General features: G+C 45.9%; 2 protein-coding genes across 4 annotated transcripts in view; one reads left to right on the forward strand and one right to left on the reverse strand.

Annotated features, from left to right (window-relative positions):
* mei4 (meiosis-specific, MEI4 homolog (S. cerevisiae)) overlaps window positions 1–16,150 on the reverse strand; it is a 42,210-nt gene extending 26,060 nt beyond the window's left edge. For 2 of the 3 annotated variants that reach the window (XR_011312118.1, XM_069722738.1), the window contains exons 1-4: window positions 16,036–16,150; window positions 14,669–14,917; window positions 12,454–13,043; window positions 5,423–5,545 (exon numbers count right to left, since the gene is read on the reverse strand). Coding sequence is in view for 2 of the 3 variants with exons in the window: in XM_069722738.1 (XP_069578839.1) it covers window positions 5,423–5,545; window positions 12,454–13,043; window positions 14,669–14,917; window positions 16,036–16,096 (1,023 nt within the window). In the remaining variant the exon portion in view is untranslated. The other variant, XM_069722739.1, reaches the window with a different exon arrangement.
* Window positions 16,151–20,000: 3,850 nt separating this feature from the next.
* LOC138635320 (5-hydroxytryptamine receptor 1B-like) lies at window positions 20,001–22,407 on the forward strand. Its single transcript, XM_069722741.1, has one exon. The coding sequence runs from the start codon at window positions 20,411–20,413 to the stop codon at window positions 21,545–21,547; it is 1,137 nt and encodes a 378-aa protein (XP_069578842.1). The 5' UTR covers window positions 20,001–20,410; the 3' UTR covers window positions 21,548–22,407.
* Window positions 22,408–22,920: the final 513 nt, after the last annotated feature.

Here is a 22,920-nt window from a genome sequence, read left to right on the forward strand (position 1 = left end):
TGCGACCGTCTGCAGCCGTTTATCTGCACCTGAAGAAGCTTCCTCCTCTCTTCTTCTCTGTACTTCCTCTATCTGCTCCCAGCATCTCCACTTCTCAATTTACCGCTGACTCGACTCAACGCGCCAGCTTCCTCCACTAACTGCACTGATGTCTCCCCCCTTCTCTTCCTGGGAAGGTGAGTTATTGCCCCCCCCCCCCGGTGAGTAAAGAGAAACCCTGACGAAGCTCGATGCAGCCGAGAGTCGGGCTGTTTGTAAGTCAGCGTGAACGTTGAAGACGACGGACTGATCTGCAACCCGACGACAAATCACACAGAGACATAATTCACCGGGGAAGTCTGATCAGATGGTTCAGCACAAAACAGGTTGAGGAGGAAAAAGAGCAACTAATCAGCTCATATGTTAGAAGAAGTACATTTCAACTGTGATTGGAGAGTTTTTGCCAAAGTTGATTAATTTTCTCCAAGTGACCAGAAAGAAAAATGCCGAATGTTCCCTAAATATATATAAACCGTTTCCAAGAGGCTCAAACATTTGCTTTCCCAAATATGTCAAAAAAGCTCAACCAAACTGACGAACATAATTCAAAACATGTAAATATTTCACCACATATCATTCGTCATGTTGAGCTCATCTCCAGTGTTTTGTGTCGAGAACAGAAGCAGAACGAAATCGATGCGACGTCGTCTTTATTTACTGATGCAAGATGTTGACCATGAAGGTCGTCTTCGACGGACTCTCCGACTCGTCGCGCTCTGACTGCAGCAGCGACGCTCTGATCTCATCTCGCGCCGGGTCGTCCCTGAACCAGGCGCTTCGCCGTCCGATCGTTTCTAAAGAAACAAAAACCTCGTTTCAAACCAGAACAGCTCGTAAACACTCGGCGGGAGTCAAGGATTTCACGCCGACCTTCGAAAACCCGCGGAGACTTGGCGTTGTCGTGGTGAAACAAACTGAGGCACGAGTTCAGTTTCTAGGAAAATGTCATCCATGTGCAGAGCAGCAGCTCATCTCACGACTCCTGGAGATTTTCTCTCCTCGAAAACAGCTCAGAGAAAAAGCAGTCCCATTAAAACCACAATTCAGAGGCTGAATTCATCTCACCTGAGGCGCAGATTGGGCGACCCGGCGCTTCAGAAAGCACTCGGGGAGAGTTTGATACTCAGCCTGATATCTAAAGATGAAATGTGATGAGTCCTGAAAATATTCCCCGAGCATTCACCGAGGGCCGCGCAGCCAAACGGGGTAAATTGCTCTGGCGCCGGCCTTTCGACGCGTCGGCCGCGCTGCTCATTTCCGCCGCCGAATCCCGCACGGCTCCAAAACCCATTCGGCACCTCCAAGCCACGTTTTAATATCCCCGAGCCAAACCTAATATAATTAAAGGCAATCATCCCAGACACGGGCAGGTTATGAAACTCATCAGGACATGCTAATGAGGAGCTAACGGAGAAGTTTCATGGGATCTCACTGCAAACAAAATCACAATGGAAGGTTAACCGGCTCCCTCCGACTGTCTGCACGCTCACGACTCATTAATCTATCAAAATCCAATCAAGACATGTTCAGTAACCATTATTTTGAAATTCATTAATTAGGTAATCTATGAGATGATATAAGACTTGCTAATCATTCACGACCCAATAGGCTCCAATAGGAGCTTCCATATCCTGTTTTCAGTCTACAACAGCCAACTAAAGTCTATATGGACCTGAGGTGTCAGATCCAGCAAGGAGGAAGACACGTTGATGATTGACGCTTCGTATAACCAAAGAGATTCTGAGAACAAGCATAAAGGGCATAAGTGGGTGGGGCTTATACAAAAAAAAAGAGGTATCTTGCTGTTGTTGTTGCTGAATAAAAGGTGCATTAATGTAACTGTTTTCAATAATGCACATTATTAGAGGGTTCTTAGGAGGTTCTCCGGGATTCTGTTTTATATCCAAACAAAATTAGGATTTTATCTTAAGAGAAACAAAATCAAATCGGGACCTTATGAATCAGACTTGAATCGATGTGGGAAACCAGTGGCGACACTCAGCCCTCAAACAAACAGTGAACTACAGATGCCCACGTATTGAACGCCATCATGAGTTGGAGCACGTCTGAGCCCTCTTTTACACCGAATCCTGCTGTAAACCAATAAACAGATTAATCTGTTTCCTCCCTGTTGAGCAGCTGAGTTTTTTTTGTGTTTTTTTTTTTACTGTTTTCCATCCACCTACGATCCTCTCCACTAACTCAGTAAAAATAAAGACAGAAAGAAACCACGGTGAAAGACGAGGCAGCTCGCCACAGACCACCCACAGTTTGCATTTAAACACAGACGCCGGGACGCCGACGGCCGAAGCTGCATAGTAATAACGTCCGCCCGCCATTTCCTCCTGCCCGGCGGTTTCTGTTGCTCCTGCTGGATTTATTTCAGGGCGCCGTGTCCCGCGGGGCTGCGGATGTTTGGTCTATGCCACCGAGTGTCACGCCCTCTGACAGAACAACGCAGCGCCCAGATGGCGCGGCTTATCTGTATGCTGCGGCGCACCGAGGACGGCGGCGGGCCGCGGCGTCTCCGGAGTGCATTCAGGACATTAACCGCTCCGCTCGCTGATAACCGGTGTCCTTGAAACATCCACAACAGCCTTTCTGTAGCGGATTCCTCCAACAGCTCTGAAACGCAGTCATCCACGGTTTGTTGTGTTTAATCTCTGTATCATCATGTGAGCAGATTAAGCAAAAATAGGATTTAATATATGCTGAAATACAAACACAGAATGTGGAAGGGAGACTCTATAATGCCGTAAACGAGGTCAACACACACCATCAAACTAGGAAAACTATCGTCTTCCACAAAGCTAATGAGAAACATTCATCTTTGAGACAAGCGGCAACCAGCGGTGACGTCACCCGTCGGTTTGTGAACGTTATGAAGCCTCCAGTTCAGATTCTGTCCGTCGCCATCTTGTTTTTTGGGGGGCCAGAAGTGACCATATTTGGATGAGCTGGGGGAGGAGCCAGCGGTGCATCTGACCAATCTGATTGGAAACCTGACGATACTATGCCCCGCCCACCGATAGCTGTAACCTGAGTCTATCATCAATTTCCTGATTAATTAGATCAATAAACAGAATAAAATAGCAATGTTTCACACCTGAAGTTGAGTTTGTAGTTTCACATTTCGTCCTCACTGTTCATGAAAGGAACCGAGCGGACCGAGTAAAGAAGAAGAACGACGTGAGCTGCTGACCAACTCGTCGTCCCGCCCATTAGCTCGCCGCTTTGATTACGTGTTCTCCAGACAAACGACTCGAGCGACCGTTCAGGTCACCGCTGCCACGACGCGAACGATAACAAGGAAATGAGGCCGACGATGTGTGAACACGACACGGAGCCCTTCAGCCATCAGCGCCCGTCCGCCTCAACCTCTGGAGCAGGAAGGCCTGAGTCAGCGAAGAGTCCCGGGACAGATGGGAACTATCTGCTCTCTGAACCGCCAGCTGGAAACGGCCCGTCTGCCGTCTTCAGATTATTTAACTACGACTAACGATGCCCAGTTTAGACTTTTCTTGGGTTTTTCTTCTTAAAAATAGCATCTGGTTTCCACATTTAAATAGTTGCTTACTTTAAATGGCAATAAACCTTCTAATAAAAGGATATTCTTTTGTCTTTTTCTGGCCGTTTTATCATCACCCTCCTACTTACTGCCTGCAGTATTTTATTTTTTGAATTAAAAGTAATATCTCTATGATGTGATATTTGCTCTGACGGTCTTCTTAATCCTGATATTTATCATCAAAAATCACAGGAGTTGGAAGTGAATTGACTGAAGACATCAATTTCTCGGATTTTCCAGATAAAGAAAAATCCTCCACGCTGAGAAACTTTTCTGTCGGCGCTCCTGACGTCTGCTGTTGCCGAGGCGGGGGAGGATGGGGGGGGTCTGTTCGTGACTTTCATTCAGCCCGAGGAGCGGATAAAAAGCTCTTACAGTTTCATGCAGGTAGTGTTGTGAGCAGCGGCGGCTCTGAGCCGAGGAACACGCTCCCGGCGGTCTTTGTGGCGTCTCAGCGGGCCGTCGGCATGCCGACATCCAGTTTAATGTCAGTCAGAGCTGTCGGCGTTAACGTTCAGGCTGAAATCATCTGCAGTCATTTTTTAATCCTGAGAACCGCTGTTGTCTTTTCATGACCTTAAAAGGACTTCCTCACAGGGAGCATCGTGACCTCTGACCTCTGACGGACAGTTTGCTTCGGCTGAATCGAAGGTTCCTGTCACGAGGTGACAGCATGAGATGTTCATGGAAATATAGACGTGGTCTCCTCTCCGGTTTTTACATAATAGGGGCTCTTCCCCGGAGACACCCCCCTCCTCCTCATCCCCCCCGAGATAACGAACTGCAGAGAGCTGCCAATCAGAGGGCGGTTGGGAAGAGGGGTGGGGGGTTGGTGGGTGGAGGGGAGGGGTTCCCGTGGACACGCTGCCGGCCCGCCGTCTGACTCTAAAATGTCAAACCTCCACATTAGCAGGTCCACATCAACTAATCTGACCCAATTACTGCTGGGTCTGCTGAATCCTGGACCGGAGGACCGACTCAGGCTCATTACTGCCGGTCTGCAGGACACGTCGCCCCGGCGACGGCCCGGCAACGGCCCGGTAATGGCCCGGGGCCGTTTGGCATCGTTCAGCATCTCCGGCGAACAGCAGGGTTCAGCTGTTTTTGTCTTGAACTTGGCTCTCAGAATAAAAAACGCAGTGTTGATAAAACTGAGGTGTTTTTTGGCATCGCCTGACTCGAGAGGCTCCCTGGAAGAGAAAACAGGCACAAGTGAGCATGACCGACCCCGCTCAGCGAGGTGGGGGGGGAGCAACATCATCTGTATCCTGCTCCTTTTGTTTTGTTTTGTTTTTTAAAACACACATTTCCACGAGGAAGGACCCCCGGCGGCTTCACGCTCAGCTCTGCCTTTCACAGGAAGCGGCGCCTTGAACGCACCGCGGACGGGAAGCTGCATCGATCACGGCCGGCTCAGGAGGGACCGCGGCCGCGAGTCGATGGGGGCAAGCTGTTCGCACCTGAGGGCCTCGCACAAAGGCCGAGTCTCCGAGAGCAAAGAGGTGAAGTAAACATGTGTGTGTGTGTGTGTGTGTGTGTGTGTGTGTGTGTGTGTGTGTGTGTGTGTGTGTGTGTGTGTGTGTGTGTGTGTGTGTGTGTGTGTGTGTGTGTGTGTGTGTGTGTGTGTGTGTGTGTGAGGAAGAAAGACGGGAATAAACAAAGAGACAAATGCTGCTTATACCAACTGTAAAATGTTCATATTGATTTGGCAGCAATGCAGGATTCAGGGGACCAACGCTGTCACCAAGCCAAAGGTTGAGGAGGAGGAGGAGGAGGAGGAGGCGGAGGAGGAGGAGGAGCAGCGGGGGTGTTTACCTGCCAGAGCTGCTCAGCCAGAGCGCTGATCTCAGAGAGGATGTGACGAATGAGGAAGGAGGCGGAGATGCGGCTGCTCGCCAGCGCCATCAGGTTCTCCGTCAGCGTCTCTGCAGCCACCGGCTGAAGTTCAGAAAGATGAGAAAACTCAACTTTATGACGACAAATAAAACAATAAATTATGAGCTGACATTTGGAGGACAGACTCGTGAACGGTCGTTTGAAAGTTCACAGAGTTTAATGCGGTTTAATAACCTCCATGATGGGACACTTCCCTGCTCCGTACGGTAGAATAACAACTCCTCAGGACGGCATCCATTTTACCACTCTGGAGAAGTGGAGGGTTTTACATGGTGGTTAAAACCCAAATAGGCTTCAGAGCTCCCGACACATTTGATTAATAATATTTACAGAGTTTTAAATGGAATTAGTGACGTTTTAGGAAGTTCTGTTCTGTGAAAACTAAATTCAACCAACAGCTAGCGGTGCACCGCATGTATGAACGACACCGTTAGTCTCAACACGATTTATCTGCTGATTACAATTTCTACGAAACCAAAGCCACATCTCTACATTCCTTCTTTTAAACAACCGACTAAATATTTCAGTGACGTCACGTGGCCACCAGGTGGCGCTGTGGACGCTTTTTAACTGCAGACAATAGTTCTCTAAATTTTTTCAGAACGGCCGGAGGAAAAAAATTCAGCACAGTTTATTTCTGAAACAGAATTAAAAAAACATCAGATACACTTGATACAATCCAGCCATTAAAAAACTAATTACATAATAAAACTAAATTAAAAACCGATAATAAGCCAAAACAAAACCCGAGGACATACATGATCGGTAATTAAAACTCAAAACAATAATGTTAAAGTCTTTAAAGCCTTATTATTACAACTAACTCTGGAGATGATTTGGTTTGATGCAACCTGAATGTTTGTCTGGTTCACGAAGTGTTCCTCAACGTTCATCGATCACTCGGTTGTTATAAGAAACGTTAATCTACAAATCCATTCTGCTGCTGAATTCACACCTTCGGACTGGTTTGTGTCCAACAGATTAAAATAACTGTCTGAAGAAGCTGTCGGATTACCGGGTCGCCACGACAGGACCGAAGGATATTATTGCAAGTCCTCTCTGCAGGTCCACGACTGACAGGACTCCTCGGAAAGTAATACAACACAAAGATTAATCATGTCAGGACGGGAAAATCAAAATCTAATAAAAGAAATTCATTCTGTATTTTATTTGCTGCTCAAATCCCGACCGTAACAACATGTCTTCCTCCGTCTGAGGCTCTCGGCTCGGATTTTGAGGCGGCCGTGACACCGACCTTGTTTGGTTTGGACCTTCAGACGTTTCAGTTCGTCCTGAATCCAAAATATCAGGTGTGAAAAGGAGCCTCGGACCAGAGGAGGCGGTCGCTTTCAAACCCATTACATCATCACCCTTTAAACAACAGAAGAAGAACAAGCTCCAGAAGAGAAGTAGAAAATGAGTTCTGGTAGCACATCGGTCTCCGTGGTCCAACGGTACCAACTCAATAATAAAGTCCTTTAATCTTTCTCTTATTTCTCTCCTCTCATATGGAAAAAGGTTCCCGGCCAAACAAGCAAAAACAGCGACATCCCGCCGCTCCAACCAATCAGCACGAAGTACAGCGAGACACGGCCGACGTCGGCGACGATGGGACGAAGCTTTTTCAACATTGCAACGTGAAACCAAAAACATGAAACCTGGTTGAAACGTTCAGGTGTGGAAACCAAAATGAAAGCTTCATCTTTAAAAAGCAGCCTCCATCATTCACTGAAACAGCTGCACACGCTAGTTTTTATAAAACTGGGGAGGATTTTTCAGCTCCGTGGCCGAGAACTCATTAGTTTAACTTGTTGACGAGAATATCGACAATCAGCTGATGCTCATTTTTCCAACATCTAACCGGGAGCAGCTGAACACATCCGATCGCTCCGCTGTCGTCCTGCCAGGCGGCAGCAGGACGACACGTTTGGCTCCGAGACGTTACGACCGGTTTCTTCTGAGGGATTCGTCTGGTAACCTTTAAAACAACAACAAAAAAGCTGTGATCTTCAAACGAGAGCGAGCAGCAGCAGCAAGTGGAAGAGGAGTTAAAAGAAGAGAGTGAATTTAATTTGTGTTGCCTCTGATTACAGCGAGGGCCGAACGCCACGACGACAACGGGAGAAATTGTCTGGAATGATTATCCCATCAAGAAATGAATTCACCATTTGAAAGGACTGAAGAGAGGAGATTGTTATTCAGCTTTCCTCTGCATGTTTGTTTTTCTTCTGATGCTCAGGATCGTTTGTTTGTTTGTTTACTTGCAGAGTAAACAAACAAAAACTGGAGATGCTGTTTCTGAGGCGGTTTGATTCTGTGACCGAGGTCCGTTTAAAAGTCCTGCAGCGTTTATGGAGAGCAGAGCTGCAGTTTACAGGACAGTCAGTAAATCAGATGGCAGCATTGAACAGGAGACTGAAAGAAAGTGTTTATTGTTCCGGGTGAAGTCGTGCGAGGTGACCGATCAATGATTGATCTGTTCATACTCACTCATGGTTCCCATGGTTTGAAGTATTCAGCAACATTTCTGAATGGACGGTAAATTAAATGACATCAAAGAGACACCAAATGATTTAAATATTAACAAAAAAATGTCCACAAAGAGACAAAATGTCCAGAAAAAGACACAAAGTGATGAGAAAGAACCAAAAACGGACTCGGAGACACAATTACCACAAAATGTCCAGCAAGAGGTAAAAAAAAACATATATATATATATAAAAAGAAACAAAAATGCACTAAAATGACCACAATGTCCACAAAGAGACGCAAATGTCAATTTTTCTGTCCATCTCTTACACAACTTGTCCACCGAGATCATCATTCAGACACTTTTTAATGCATTTCCTCTTCTTTTCTTTGGTTATCGCAGCGTTTCCTCGACTTTCTTGCACTTGTATTTATTTTTCCTTCCTCTATGAAACAGCTTTGTGTTGAACTACAGTGGAAGGCAGCACCGTGTGGAGAATTAACAGAGCATTTTTGTTTGAGGCTGAAGTGGATCCGATATAAAAGAAGGTGATGTGAGATGTTCCAGCGGACTGGAGGACGTCTGAAGGCATACGAGGCCGAGCTGCTCTCCTCTCTGAAAGCTCGCTCCCTGAAACACGTCTACAGCTGAACACAGTCGGAGTGACATTTCAACGAGGCCACTTGGGGATTCGGGATTTGCAATTTGGCCGTCGGGGCTCTTCGTCTGGTCCAATCTCTCTCTCGCCTCCCAGAACGTTAACGACTCCTGCAGGTGCGTCTGAGGAGCCGAGGCGCAAAACGAGATCTCTTCAGGTGCCCCCCCCCCCCGAAAAGGAGGAACCTGAAATTGCAGCTGTTTGAGATGGAACGCACTCAGACTGAAAAAGCACTTTGCCGACTCCTCCAGAGGACTCGTTCAGACCTTTTCATTGTTTGGTTACAGAGAACAGACCAAAACGATGGCGGTTTCCCAACAGGACCAAACCGTCATCTACGACCAAGACAAAGGTTTCTATACGACTAATTTTAACGCTGTAACACAAAGGCTTTTGGGTAATTCGGACAGGAAGTTGAGGCAGGCTGTCGTCATCCATTAAACCACAGAAGAAGAAAAAGTAGAGGTAAAAAAAAAAATACGTCTGTGACACCAAGAGCATGAAAATCTGGTCTTCAATCGACTCACTGGTCAAACATGAAGAGGACAAAAGCTGCAACAAAGATTTGATAACATCCAGCAAAATCTACAGAGTAACTATAAAGAAGCATCTGATCATATTTCAGAAGAAACCAAGTAGTTTGAGTGATTTTTACGAGCAGAAGTGTCAAACCTCAAATGTGAGGGTTCGCTTCTTTTATCCATCTCACGAAGCAGTAAACTGAACTGGTTTCGGCCGTACGGAGACAAATAAAGGTTAAAAGAATAAATCACTTCGTGCACACGGACATGTGGAAGACTTATCTGGACGCGCTGCAGCTGGACGTCGCCGCCTCGTTTCCAACAACCCGTGATTCATGTTCACACGACGTCGCATGAAAGAAGACTTCCAGAAGTGTGTTTACGTGAACACTCTGCTGAGGAGTTTAATTTAGAGGAGGAGAGGAAGAAGAAGAAAGGTTATTTTATTCCAATATACCGGGATCAGCCTCAACATGCAGAGCGCTGACAGGTGAGGGGCAATAACACTGATTATCCCGTCACGTTGGCACCTGTCAGGCGAACAATCGGCTCCTGGAGGCGGAGCTTGAGGAGCTGAGAAAAGTCTGAAAGGAACTCCTGAACATTATATAATTATTAAATAATGACCTGATCGGAACTGAGCCAACTCCAATTATTTCAAATGATGGTTACACTCGTTTCCAATCACCTGTCTGAAAGCAGCACATTTTTTCCACCGTTTCAGGTTCTTCTTCTGTGGTTTAAAGGAACAAGAGAGAAGTAACGCCACCGACTGTATTTTTAGGAGCTTCTAGTAATGAATGAGGGATTATTTTCAGATGGACCTCCAGAAAACTAATAAGAAGGAGTGACTTTAGCTAACAACACCGAGATAACTGATGGACACATTTTATTCACTTTGGATTTGATGAGAGAAGTTGAATGGGAGTCTATGGAGCCGGAGGCTTTTTGGAGCCGACCTCTAGTGGCACTCGCTGGTATTGCAGCCTCATTTTTCAGACCCGGAAGTTTTATATTAAGTCTCTGGTTTTCCCCAAAGTTTAACATTATTTCATTATTTATTCAGCAGAATAAACTCATCATGTTGGAGACAATAAAACTGAAACTATTTGTATGACAATCAATGGTCAAATAAATATTAGGGAGCAACTGGGTATGTTTCCTCACAGGAATACAGTGAACTGATTCACGTGAACATCCCGACTGACACTGACACTAAAAGGTGACGAGTTGGCAGGTATTTAAATGTTAAAAATATTTAAGCAAAAGAAAACCTCAGCAGGACGTCTGATTACAGTTAGCTTCCTCCCCCCTTCATGTTGTCAGTTGCAGGGACGCCCAGAGGAAATCACCCCCCTGGTGCGTGAACACTCTCCACCCCAGACAATCTCATCCCACTACAGATGTATAATTGTTTCTGAGCAGCGTGTTTAATAGATTAGTCCGGTGTCACAATGTTTTAGAGTCGTGTGCCGCTGCTGGTTTTTTCCCTCCGCTGGCACTTCTTGATCACGTCAGGAGTCCTTTCCAGTATTATAATCCCCCCCCCCCTCCCGCCCTTCATCTGTGACCTCCCCCGCCACATCTGAACTGTCGCGAACACTCAGTTTGACTGGCAGACTGCTGGAGAGTTCACTGATAGGCAGACATATAAAAGAGTTCATTAACAGGTATCTTCAAAATCCTTTTATTATGGAGGACGTTAAAAAGAATGCAAATTTTTATGAAAAACTGAATTAACGTGGGAATAACCTCACTTTGCTTTAAAATACACGTTAAATTAACTCAGACACTAAGATACAGTTCACTTCATACCGTGTAGTAGCCTCCAGTTCAGATTCTGTCCGTCACCATCTTTGCTGGTTTGGAGCAGGAAGTGACCATATTTGGATGAGCTGGGGGAGGAGCCAGCGGAAGATCTGACTGATCTGATTGGAAACCTGGCGATACTACGTCCCGCCCACCGATAGCTGTAACCTGACTGAACCACAGGCCTGTCAATCAAACAGACACGCCCCCAAAAACAGGACGCTGCCGTCTTCTCCCCATTTCCAGTCAAAGTTCACCATGACAACCAAACAACTTCAGATTCAAACCATCAGCGTCAACAGACCTCAACGCAACACGAGCCGCGAGGTGTCGCGTTCGAAGCCCAACACTCGCATTTTAAAAGCCATTTCTCCGCCTGTCGACGCCAACATCTGGCACATCTGGCTCGGAGAAACGAGTTCACGCCCCTTTGATCAGCTGCTGGCAGGAAACGCACCGAAAACACCGAAAGACTCACGGCGACACGACGAGATAAAAAAAACATTAACGACACTCACACGGAGCTGCTGGCAAGATATCGATGAGAGTCTCATTGTTTATGACTCAAGAAGCTGCTGCTGTAAACGGAGCGTCTCGCTGCACTCCAACAGTAAATCAATAACGTCTGGAGCTATAAATGTACCCGAGCACACTTCGTTTGGGTCATTTTTCAAACAACAAAATGTTCAGCTCTCCGGGAACCCCGACGGATGTGATAATTAGAATAGTTGCAGGTACAAGACGTCCACGGACAATAAAAAAAAACAAAGATAAAGTCCGTGGAGAAGAAGCTTCAGCGTGTGCACCACAGTATTTCATTTATTAGATCCATTAATTTGACTTTATGGTGAGATAAATCCAATCTTCCTCAAAAGTGCACAAAAAAAAAAAAATTCTTGAACTTTTTACACCCAAACAGTCCCGCCCCGCCAAAATAAGAGTTGGAGTTCTGAAAACCAGACTGTGAAACATGAAGTTAAATGTGTTTTAATTTCCTGAAACTAAACTAGTATGAGACTATCACACTCTTCCTCTTAAAGAAGATGAAGGTCTGATTTAGTCCTAACAATGAAACAGTGATGACACATCCAGCTGATGTTCCTGCTGTTTTAATCCTCTCTGTGTGATTGTGATTGGTCATCGCTTTACCGGACGACCGCTGAACGTCTCAATTGATTAAATGGACTTTTAGTAAGAAGAAAAACAACTGATTAAATTATAGATAGATAGATAGATAGATAGATAGATAGATAGATAGATAGATAGATAGATAGATAGATAGATAGAAAGAAAGAAAGAAAGAAAGAAAGAAAGAAAGAAAGAAAGAAAGAAAGAAAGAAAGAAAGAAAGAAAGAAAGAAAAAAAAGAAAAAGAAAGAAAGCCGTCCAGACTCGAGGTGTTTGTCACTGGTTTGTTTGGATGTTCATATTTCCCGTCTCTTCCTGTGACAACGTCCCACCGTGACTTCAGTAGTAGTAAATGAATCACTCACCCTGCTGGTCTGGTTCTGGTGCAGCAGCATCCGGGTCATCTCCCTCAGCGGCTCCTCCAGCCGCTTCCTGAACTCCGCCGACGGCATCCTCCAAGAGCCGTAGAGCTCCATCGCTCGGGCCGCGACCCGGCTGGCCCGCAGGACCAGGTCCGGGGGTCCGAAGGCGGGGGGATCCCTGCAGGCCGCCACCACCGAGTCCAGGAGCTGGACCAGAGTCTCCTCCAGCACGGACCCGGCCTCTCCGTCGCTGGACCACAGAGCCTCCGGACCTCCTTCGACTCGCTGCAGGCTGCACAGAGACTGCAGGAACTGAACCTGAGGAAACGCTGCGTCTCCATGACGACCTCCGGGGCGTCGGGCGGGGGGCGGTGGCTGAGGCTCCGAGTCCGGCAGCAGGAGGTCGGGAGTCTCCGAGTCCGGCAGCAGGAGGTCGGGAGTCTCCGAGTCCAGCAGCAGGAGGTCGGGAGTCTCCGAGTCCGGCAGCAGGACGTCGGGAGTCTCCGAGTCCGGCAGCAGGAGGTCGGGAGTCTCCGAGTCGCTTCCCGGACCGAACAGATCCTGAGAGGCTTCGTCCGGGCGGCTGTCGTTTTCTGGAAGATTTTAGACGGGAAGACGTTTTCTAAAACAGCAGAACAATCCATCGCTTTAACGATCTCATCATCTCTACAGATTCATGGTTTTCATTCAGGCACGACATTCGTCCAACAGTCCAAAGCTGAAATCCTCAAATAACTTACCAACAAACCAAAAAACACACAGATGTTAAATTTACTATAATAAAAGAATCAAATTAATGTAGTTAAGAAGCTCAAAGCAGCAAAGACAGAAAAAAAACTCACTAAAACAATGAATGTATTAAGAAAATCAATGCTGATTAATTTTCTATCAAAGTTGTACAATAAATGACACTATGCCTCGCCCACCTGTATCTGAAACCTCACTGCACCACAGGCATGTCAATGGCAGCCTATTGCGGACAGCCCCTAGTGGCCCTCAGTGGTACTGCACTTTTGTTTTTCTCCCATTTTTCAGACCACATTCCTGTCTCACTTACCATCCTGAAGATCTTGTTCACGTCCCAACAACTACTTTACATCATTTTCAGGGATTTCAGGCCGTGAGAGTGAAATCAGAAGTCGATCTGATCTCTGAGACGCAACCTCCATAATTTAGATTTTAGAAACCCGCTGATTTGTTTTCTTGGGGGGAGTTTTAAAGGATCTCGAAGCTCAATCAGGAGCCTGAAAATCTGAAAACAAATCAGTTCCATCGCTGCTCTGGATCCGTTGTCACTGCTGTCCTTTATTCTCCTGCAGCACCATAGCAACAACAATCGGCTCACGCTGCCTAGGTGGAAGAATAATTTTGCACAATTTTCCTCTCGAAAGAAGAAGTGTGATCTGTGGTTTGGTGTGTTGGAATAGAGCCGCTGCAGGGCTGAAATATGAACTCTGTGGTTTGTGACATCATCTATCGACGTTGGTACTTTATGGCATAATTATCATTATTAACTGGAAACTTTTTACAAAAAATAACATTCGTAGTTTCCCGGGTCTGAAAAACAAAGCGTCTTAAAATCATTACGGTGTCGTTATTTACGTCATATCTTCCCTGTGTCGCAACTTCTTTTGTTTACGAAGACTAAAAGGCAACAGGAGTGTAATACTTATTCAGTGTTCGATGCCAGTAACAGTCTCCTCTTCTTCATGAGGTGTTTTATTAAATCCTGACGGAGCTTATACTGTAAGAGTGGCGTAAAAACGAGCAAAACTAAAAGACCATCATCGACTAAACTTTTACGATGGTGACAGACTGAGCTGCGTGCGAGGCGTTCAGGGGCCGTCTGTAAACCGTAGCTACAGAAGATGAATCTGATTTACGCTCCGCCCCTTTAAACGGAGTGAAAACTCCAGATTTGTGGTGAAGTATTGTTACATCCGTCCGCTCGCGTCAGATTAAAGCCGCCCTTCAGACGTCCTCCCCCTCAGCACCGAAAGGCATCAACAGGGACACGCTCTGCCTTTTGGATATCTTTATACACCGTCGGCACTTTTTTTTTTCTGACACCGGCTCACCTCTCGGAGGAAACAGCCGCTCCGCAGGTCACTGAATGAATTACTCCGACTTCTCAAGGTGAAACCGACCTGAACGGCTCAGACCGGCGGTTACAGGAGCAGAGGGGATGTCTGGTATGGACGCGGGTATCCGGCCTCACCTGCCGCCTCCTCCGCGCTGCTCCTGGTGTCTGACGTCAGCCTGGAGAGCAGCAGCTCCTGTCGCAGCCTCAGCACCTCCTGCTGCAGCCCCTGGGCTCTCCGCCTCCAGCTTTCATCCCGGCTCTGCAGCTCGCCGCCCAGCGCCTCGGCGTGCTGCCGGCCGCTCATACCCGGGGGCTTGTTCTTTATTACGGCCGCTGCCAGGGCCACTCTGGCCCGGGTGGAAAGCCACTCGGCCGGACTCGCTCCTGCAGCGCACACAGGGAGGAGGGAGGAAAGAGATGTGAGAGGAGGTGCAGGTGTGTCCTGAAAAAAACAACACTATTATTATGAACGTAACTTGGGGTCTCATTTATAGCTGATGACGTACTTTAACCCTCTGAACCAACAAACTGTAAAAAAAACATCCACCAGGAAAAAGAACAAAATCTCAACTTTCAAGAAACTTTTATTCCACGTCTCATTTAAAATGCAGTTTTTCCTCAACATTAGAAGACTTAATGTAAAACCACAGTGGAGAGCACTGAATCAGCTGTCTGTCTGTCTATCTATCTGTCTGTCTGTCTGTCTCCCTGTCTATCTATCTATCTGTCTGTCTGTCTATCTGTCTGTCTGTCTGTCTGTCTCCCTGTCTATCTCCCTGTCTATCTATCTGTCTGTCTGTCTCCCTGTCTATCTATCTGTCTGTCTGTCTCCCTGTCTGTCTGTCTGTCTCCCTGTCTATCTATCTATCTGTCTGTCTGTCTGTCTGTCTGTCTGCCTGTCTCCCTGTCTATTTATCTGTCTGTCTGCCTGTCTATCTGTCTGTCTGTCTGTCTGTCTCCCTGTCTATCTATCTGTCTGTCTGTCTCCCTGTCTGTCTGTCTGTCTCCCTGTCTATCTATCTATCTGTCTGTCTGTCTGCCTGTCTGCCTGTCTCTGCCTGTCTATCTATCTGTCTGTCTATCTGTCTATCTGCCTGTCTGTCTATCTGTCTGTCTGTCTGTCTGCCTGTCTATCTGTCTGTCTGTCTGCCTGTCTATCTGTCTGCCTGCCTGTCTGCCTGTCTGTCTGAATTCATTATTAAACTTCACCTCCAGAGTTTTTGTCCACAACATTTTAAAACTCAAGTCTGAAGCTAAGCTAGCAGTTCACTCTAAAACCAGCTGGTGTAGTTTTAATATAAATCCACCTCATGTGGTTCTGATCCATATTTACTACAGAGAAGAGGAAAGTAACTCAGCTGTGAACAAACAAACAAACAAACCGACACTCAGTTTCAGGAACTTTAAAGAAACGTAAACATCTGTGAGCTAACGTTAGCGCAGCTAGCTCCCGACGCTCCGACGTTGATTGGTGCTCTTCGTTAAGACACCTTTAAAAAGACCTTTTAAAAGTGTCTCCTGAGTCTCCGCTGACGGCCGCATGTCCAACTCGGCGTCCCCCATAACGACAGCGGCCGGCCGTCCGGGTTTACAGGCGAACGTCGCTTCAGCAGGACGGACCGGTGTTGCTGTGAAATCCGTGACGGGAAACATTCTGCGACACCGGAAAGGCCGCCATTACAAAACCGGAAGTTAGCTGGTGACGTCGCCATGTGTAACGTGTTTATGAGTATTTATATTATTTATTATATGTAATATCGCACATGAATAAATAAATAAATGACAATATATATATAAACAATAATAATAATAGAATTTAAAAAAATTGTAATACTGACATTACAAACCAAAAACAACATGTACAATAAATGTATGGAGAGCCATGTGAAAACTCTTTAATCATAGATATTTTATTGAGCTTTCTGTTCATGATTTTGTAATTGTTGCCTCTGTAATATCATTAGGATAATTATATAAATAAAGTCACTTTATTATTTACATTATATTTTCTGTAAGCTAAACAACCTTGAGCAATGTTCCCACTGGTCATTCAAAGCCATTTTCAGAATATAATTAAAAAGAGAATATTTTTCTTGCCCAGAAACAGTGAAATTTGAGATTATTTTCTCATTAAAAATTAATAGAATCTCGAAGTCCCAGACCTGTCCTGCAGTGACGATGTCCACGTACCTTACTAACAGCAGCTTACAGTTAAAATACATATGTGATTTGTAAGTCTCCACAGAAGATAAAATGCAACCATACAAGAAGCTCCCCATAACGAAGGCATGATTATAATATGAAAATGATTTCCCCTGAGGCAGGTTTTCAGCTGCCACACATATATGTGTTTTTTTTTGTTTTGTTTTTTTATAGGGTTAAACTAATGTGGCCAAATTCACTGCAAATTCCACAAATTTGCATACAGAGATGGTTAACCCTCTGAACGATTCCTGAGTGACATTTTCAAGTGTCCTCGACAGGCGAGCGCATCCAAACACGTTGGCTTGTTTCAACAAGCTCGACAGAATCACCGGCTCGTTATCTGCAGCAGCTTTCTGCATCTCCGCCGTTCCACTTTATTTATTTTCACTTTCTCAGTGAAGTGATCCTTTTGGTTGCAGGCAAAATTCACACCTTAATTTAAACTCAAAATGTTTGAGCTCTTCAACGGTTCATTTAAGGGGTTTAAGTGGTTCAAAGGACTGAAGCACAGTTACACAAGTTCGGGTGTGCGTTACTTAAATATTTCTACTTTATGGGACATCTATAATAAAAGAGGACAATATTGTGTTTCTATAGGCACATACAGGTGGCTAAACTCAAACTGGCAGTATATTTTGCTAACATGATTTACTGAACAGATCATTATCAGGCAACAACTGACCACAAAAAGACACAAAATGGCCAAAAACAGACACAAAATGATCACAATCAAATGTACAATAACCACCAAAAAGAAGCTAAATGACCAGGACACACAAAACGTCCACTGAAAAAAGTCTCCACAGGATTTTTGACATTTGAATTTGGCTTAAAATTTACGACTGCCTGCGTTTGACCTCACAAACACGACCCAAACAGAACCTGTGATTCTTGAATGCGCAGACTTGATGTGTAGCTTTAGTTTATACCTTTGATTGTATTTGTCTCTTTTCCTGCTCTGCCACTTGTGTTCGTCTGTCACCCGTTCCTCCTCTCTGATTGGTCGACACTAACGCTTGTTTTCTCTTTGCGCTGCACATTACTCTGACCTTGTTAAGAGAGATGTTTTATAAGAGAGACTGAAGGAGACGTCGTGTGTCTCCGTTCATGTCTGAATAAACACGAAGAGTTGGCAGCAGGTGTTATTCATCATCAGCGTGATGAATTCTGGTCGCTGAGGTCACACGCTGCCGTTGCTCAGAGAGATGCTTCATTCATCATGGCAGAATACACGACAAATGTTTACAAGGAGGGCTTCAAATAATAACAGATGGCTGATGGATGGATGGATTGATGATGGATGGATGGATGATGGATGATGGATGGATGGATGGATGGATGGATGGATGGATGGATGGATGGATGGATGGATGGATGGATGGATGGATGGATGATGGATGGATGGATGATGGATGGATGATGGATGGATGATGGATGGATGGATGATGGATGATGGACGATGGATGGATGGATGGATGATGGATGGATGGATGGATGGATGGATGGATGGATGGATGGATGGATGGATGGATGGATGGATGGATGGATGGATGGATGGATGGATGGATGGATGGATGGATGGATGGATTGATAGATGGATGGATGATGGATGGATGGATGGAGGGATGGATTGATGGATGGATGGATGGATGATGGATGGATGGATGGATGGATGGATGGATGGATGGATGGATGGATGGATGGATGGATGGATGGATGGATGGATGGATGGATGATGGATGAATGAAGCACCAGCTTGTTAAAGGCTTGCCTATAAAGGAAAAGAAGATCCAAACTACAGTAAAACATGATGTCTTTCTATCATGTTATGAGGATGCTGTGCTGCCTGCTGATACTGGAAAGAAAGAAATTATGAAATCTGAGTTTACTGAGGAGCAAAATGTGTCTCCCAGAGTCAGAGAACTGGGTTGGAGGCGTTCGGTGGCATAATAGAAGAGTTGAAATGGAAAAGATGGACAGTTTGAACGGGTCTGGAGAGGGTGGCAGGGAAATTTCAGAGATCTTGAACGCACAGCGATGGAAGAGTGCCGATAAGAAACGAAGATTCTGGCACCAAATATTAATGAAAAGTGCCAAAGTTTATCTCACCTTTGTACAAATTACTTGTTTTCTTTTGTTCAGTAACCTTGAACATGTCGGAATATTCTGACTATATGAAAGTGTTTAATTTGCATATATTTCTTAAGATATTCTGCTTGAAATTCAAGAGTGTTGATAACTCCGACCAGGACTGCTAATCTAACAGTCGACCTCTTCGTTGTCAAGCTCGGCCACCTTCGAGAAAAAAGCAGCAAGTTGCATTTTAATATCAGATTCAGCCTGTTCGACCTACAGGGACCTGAGAAAGGAAACACAATCAAAGGTAAAAAGATATTTAAATATAACTGGCCTCTTTGTAATTTACAAAAGTGTTCCTGACAAATGAACAAAATGTCTTAAAAAATATTCCATTGATAATTAAATTCAGTGTAGAAGTAGCAAAGTAATTATCTCCTATCTTTCTATGAAAGATGCAAAAGTTACAGATTGTTTTCTACTAAATAAATATTAATATTTATTATGAGTTTTCAAACTTTTTCCAACAAATGCAAAGAGTTTGAAGCTGAAGCCTCCTCGTGTTTCTGTTGGGGAGCTGACCACGGTGCTGAAGTCACCAGGCTTCATTCATTAGTCTGAGAATAATGACCACTGTCTGGAGATGAAGACCTCGGGCTTCATGACCCAGCGGAGTGTCTGGATGGAAGTGTGAAGGACGGATTTGAAGAGGGAGGAGAGTTTGATGCAGAAATGGAAGAATAAAGATGTTTATTAAGATATTTTGACATTTTTAAATGGAAATAGCGTATCCTTGTTTATATTCTTGTTTATAAAAAAGCATTTTAGCACAGCAGGATTTTATAAACTTCAAATTTTTCTTATTTACATCTTAAAAGTTTTTAATAATTTGGAGAGCTGCATTTCTACGATAAACATATTTATTTTTGGTTCAGTTAGTTTTGTTTTTTCATTCCTTACTTGATTTAAAAGGATCCTTATTGATTGTGTTTCGTTATTGTTTAAACAATTTTGAATTTTAATGTAATTTTGCCTTTAATAGAAAACATTATTGAATAGAGACGGCTGTAAAAAAAAAAAGAAAAAAAAAAGCGCGCAAGAGTCCTTTAACCATTTGAGGCAGCGGGAGAGGAGAGAGAGAGAGCATGGGGGGAGGTGGGGAGCGGAGAGAGAGAGGGAGAGTATAAAAGCAGGAGTCCGACTTCAGCAGCTCTCAACTTGTAAGGAGACACTCAGAGGACTAAACACCTGCGCGCGTGGACGTGAACGGTCAGTGGATGATGGACCCTCGCGAGCCTCTCCTGTTTTACCTCTTGGATGTTCATCAAACGATATAATCATAATAATAATACAAATTATTAAAAAAGGAGCATGCTGCGGGTGAAGTGAGTACGATGAAGAAGAGGAGGCAGAAATGTGTCTTCACGGGATCACCTGCCGTCTGACCGCCGGGAAGCTGCCGGACATGGAGCCGCTGTCGTTCTGTAGAGGAGGAGACGCGCGCGCGGAGGAAGAACACCTGAGTGGTTTCGGACACGTCTCCCGGCTTTCTTCTGAGCTCAATGACCGGGGCGTCTGACGCAGGAAGGTGGAGTGATGGAGAGCACCAGTCAGCTCAAACCGACGCCGGCCATCTACGGAGAGCTGCTAAACATCTCCGCCAACGACACGTCCAAGGCGGAGGAGAAGGACTCTAACGTGGCTCTCCAGGCGGGTCTGGCCGTGACCTTAACCCTCCTCACGCTGGCCACCACGCTCTCCAACGCCTTCGTCATCGCCACCATCTACCAGTCCAGGAAACTGCACACGCCAGCCAACTTTCTGATCGCGTCGCTGGCGGTCACGGACCTGCTGGTGTCCATCCTGGTGATGCCCATCAGCGCGCTCTACACCGTGAGCCAGACTTGGACTCTGGGACAGGTGGTGTGCGACATTTGGCTCTCCTCGGACATCACGTGCTGCACCGCCTCCATCCTCCACCTATGCGTAATTGCGCTGGACCGCTACTGGGCCATCACGGACGCGGTGGAGTACTCCAAGAAGCGCACGCCGGCGCGCGCCGCCGGGATGATCGCCACCGCCTGGGTGATCGCCATCTCCATCTCCCTGCCGCCGTTCTTCTGGCGCCAGGTGAAGGCGGAGGAGGTGACGAGCTGCAACGTGAACACCGACCACATTTTCTACACCATTTACTCCACCTTCGGCGCCTTCTACATCCCCACGCTGCTACTCATCGCGCTCTACGGGAGGATCTACGTGGAAGCCCGGAAGCGCATCCTGAAGCAGTCGCACAACAAGACGGGGAAGAGACTCACCTCGGCGCACCTCATCACCGACTCCCCCGGCTCGGTGGCGTCCACCACCTCCCTGAACTACGGGACGAACGACGCCTCCTCCTGTGACACTACCTCGTCCGCGAACGTGAGCCAAGTCAAAGTCACTGTGTCCGACGCGCTGCTGGAGAAGAAGCGGATCTCCGCCGCCAGGGAGAGGAAGGCCACCAAAACTCTGGGCATCATCCTCGGAGCCTACATCATCTGCTGGCTGCCGTTCTTCATCTACACCCTTCTAGTGCCTGTCTGTGAGTCCTGCTTCCACCCGGAGCTCTTCGACATCTTCACCTGGCTGGGTTACCTCAACTCCCTCATCAACCCCATCATCTACACCATGTCCAACGAGGACTTCAAGCAGGCTTTCCACAAACTCATACGGTTCAGGTGGTGCAGGGCGTGAACGAGGGGCCGTGACTCCGCCCACCTCTGTGTCCCCTTCAGACCCGGAAACACGGCAAAGCTGAAATAGACACGCCCACCCATTACAGCAAAACGTGAGATAGCCACGCTCATTCTGTTAGAAATTTGTTGTTGTTGAAATATTCCCACGCAGCATGTTTTATCAGGTTCTAAACCATCACAGATGTTATGTGGCAAAACAGTGTTTGGTATGTGTGCAACTCAAAAGAGGCAGCGAGTAAGATCATCCGGCTACGTTATTATGAAGATGTCGGGCCGAAACCGGAAGGATATAGTTTCTAAAACGGGCCCTCGGATAACTAAAGCCGGCTCTGGGCACAAAAATTACACGTTTTCCTCTAGTGGATGAAAAATGAAACTAATTTCATACTTACAGCCATGTGATTGACAGGAAAAATGAAACTTTTTTTGTAAAAAAAAAAAAAAAAAGGTGGATGGTTATTAAATAAATAAACTAAATAAGAACATGGTTGGGGTTAGAAAAAACAAACAAACAACAAAGCTCAAGAAAAACTATTGTCACCTCCTTCTAGTAGCAAAAAATAAGTCCAAAACGTGACTATCTCACGTTGTTTTTGCTGTAGCGGACGGGCGTGTCTATTTCACGCTTTTCAGGCCCCCTTCAGCTCCACCTCTGATCATCTGTATAATGACTTCAATCACGGGTTTTCCCTCCATCACCCACATCCACGCGGCTTCAGCTCCAGAACGGACAGCTGGTGCAAAGGATTGTGGGAATGCATTGACCGGTTGGATTTTTATCTTCAGCGGATGTTAGGAGGTGGCCGCCCTGCAGCCGACAGTGTTGTTGTACTGACTTGGAGAAAAGAAAAGTGTGTGTGTGTGTGTGTGTGGGGGGGGGGGGGGCTGGATGCGCTGCACCAGCCTGCAGCCTTCCAGAATTCACTTTGCCATAAGAGTCAACGACGTTCAGTCGGCTCGTAAGCACAAACAGCTCAACTAAAGCTATACCGAGAGCCCTGAGGGCAAAAAATACGCTTTGTGTTTCGTTTTCCTGACTCAATTAGGGGAAATACCGGTGCCTACTACCAGTTTCGTTGCGTTCCTCAGACGTGCCTGGCCCCCGGAGATAAAAAAAAAAAAAAAAAAAAAAAGCAGGATTGCAGTTGGAAGTTTGTTCTCGTGGCCAGTGTCTGTGTTTTACTTTCCTTTTTCTTGCTGTGGCTGATGTTCACTTTAAAAACTCCCAAACTGAGTGTAAATGTTCCAAATCGGTACGCATCAGTGTGATTTTTACATTCATTTGTTGCAGGAAAGTGTGGATTTGCTCAGTCGAATGTGTCTCACACTGTAAAATAGCGCTAAAAGCCCCCCTGGGAGGAATCCAACAGA

Source organism: Brachyistius frenatus, unplaced genomic scaffold (genome assembly GCF_029030835.1).
Source record: "Brachyistius frenatus isolate BFR_SWC_R1_liver_20210118 unplaced genomic scaffold, ASM2903083v1 Contig_302, whole genome shotgun sequence".
In the NCBI taxonomy this organism is placed as follows: Eukaryota; Metazoa; Chordata; class Actinopteri; family Embiotocidae; genus Brachyistius; species Brachyistius frenatus.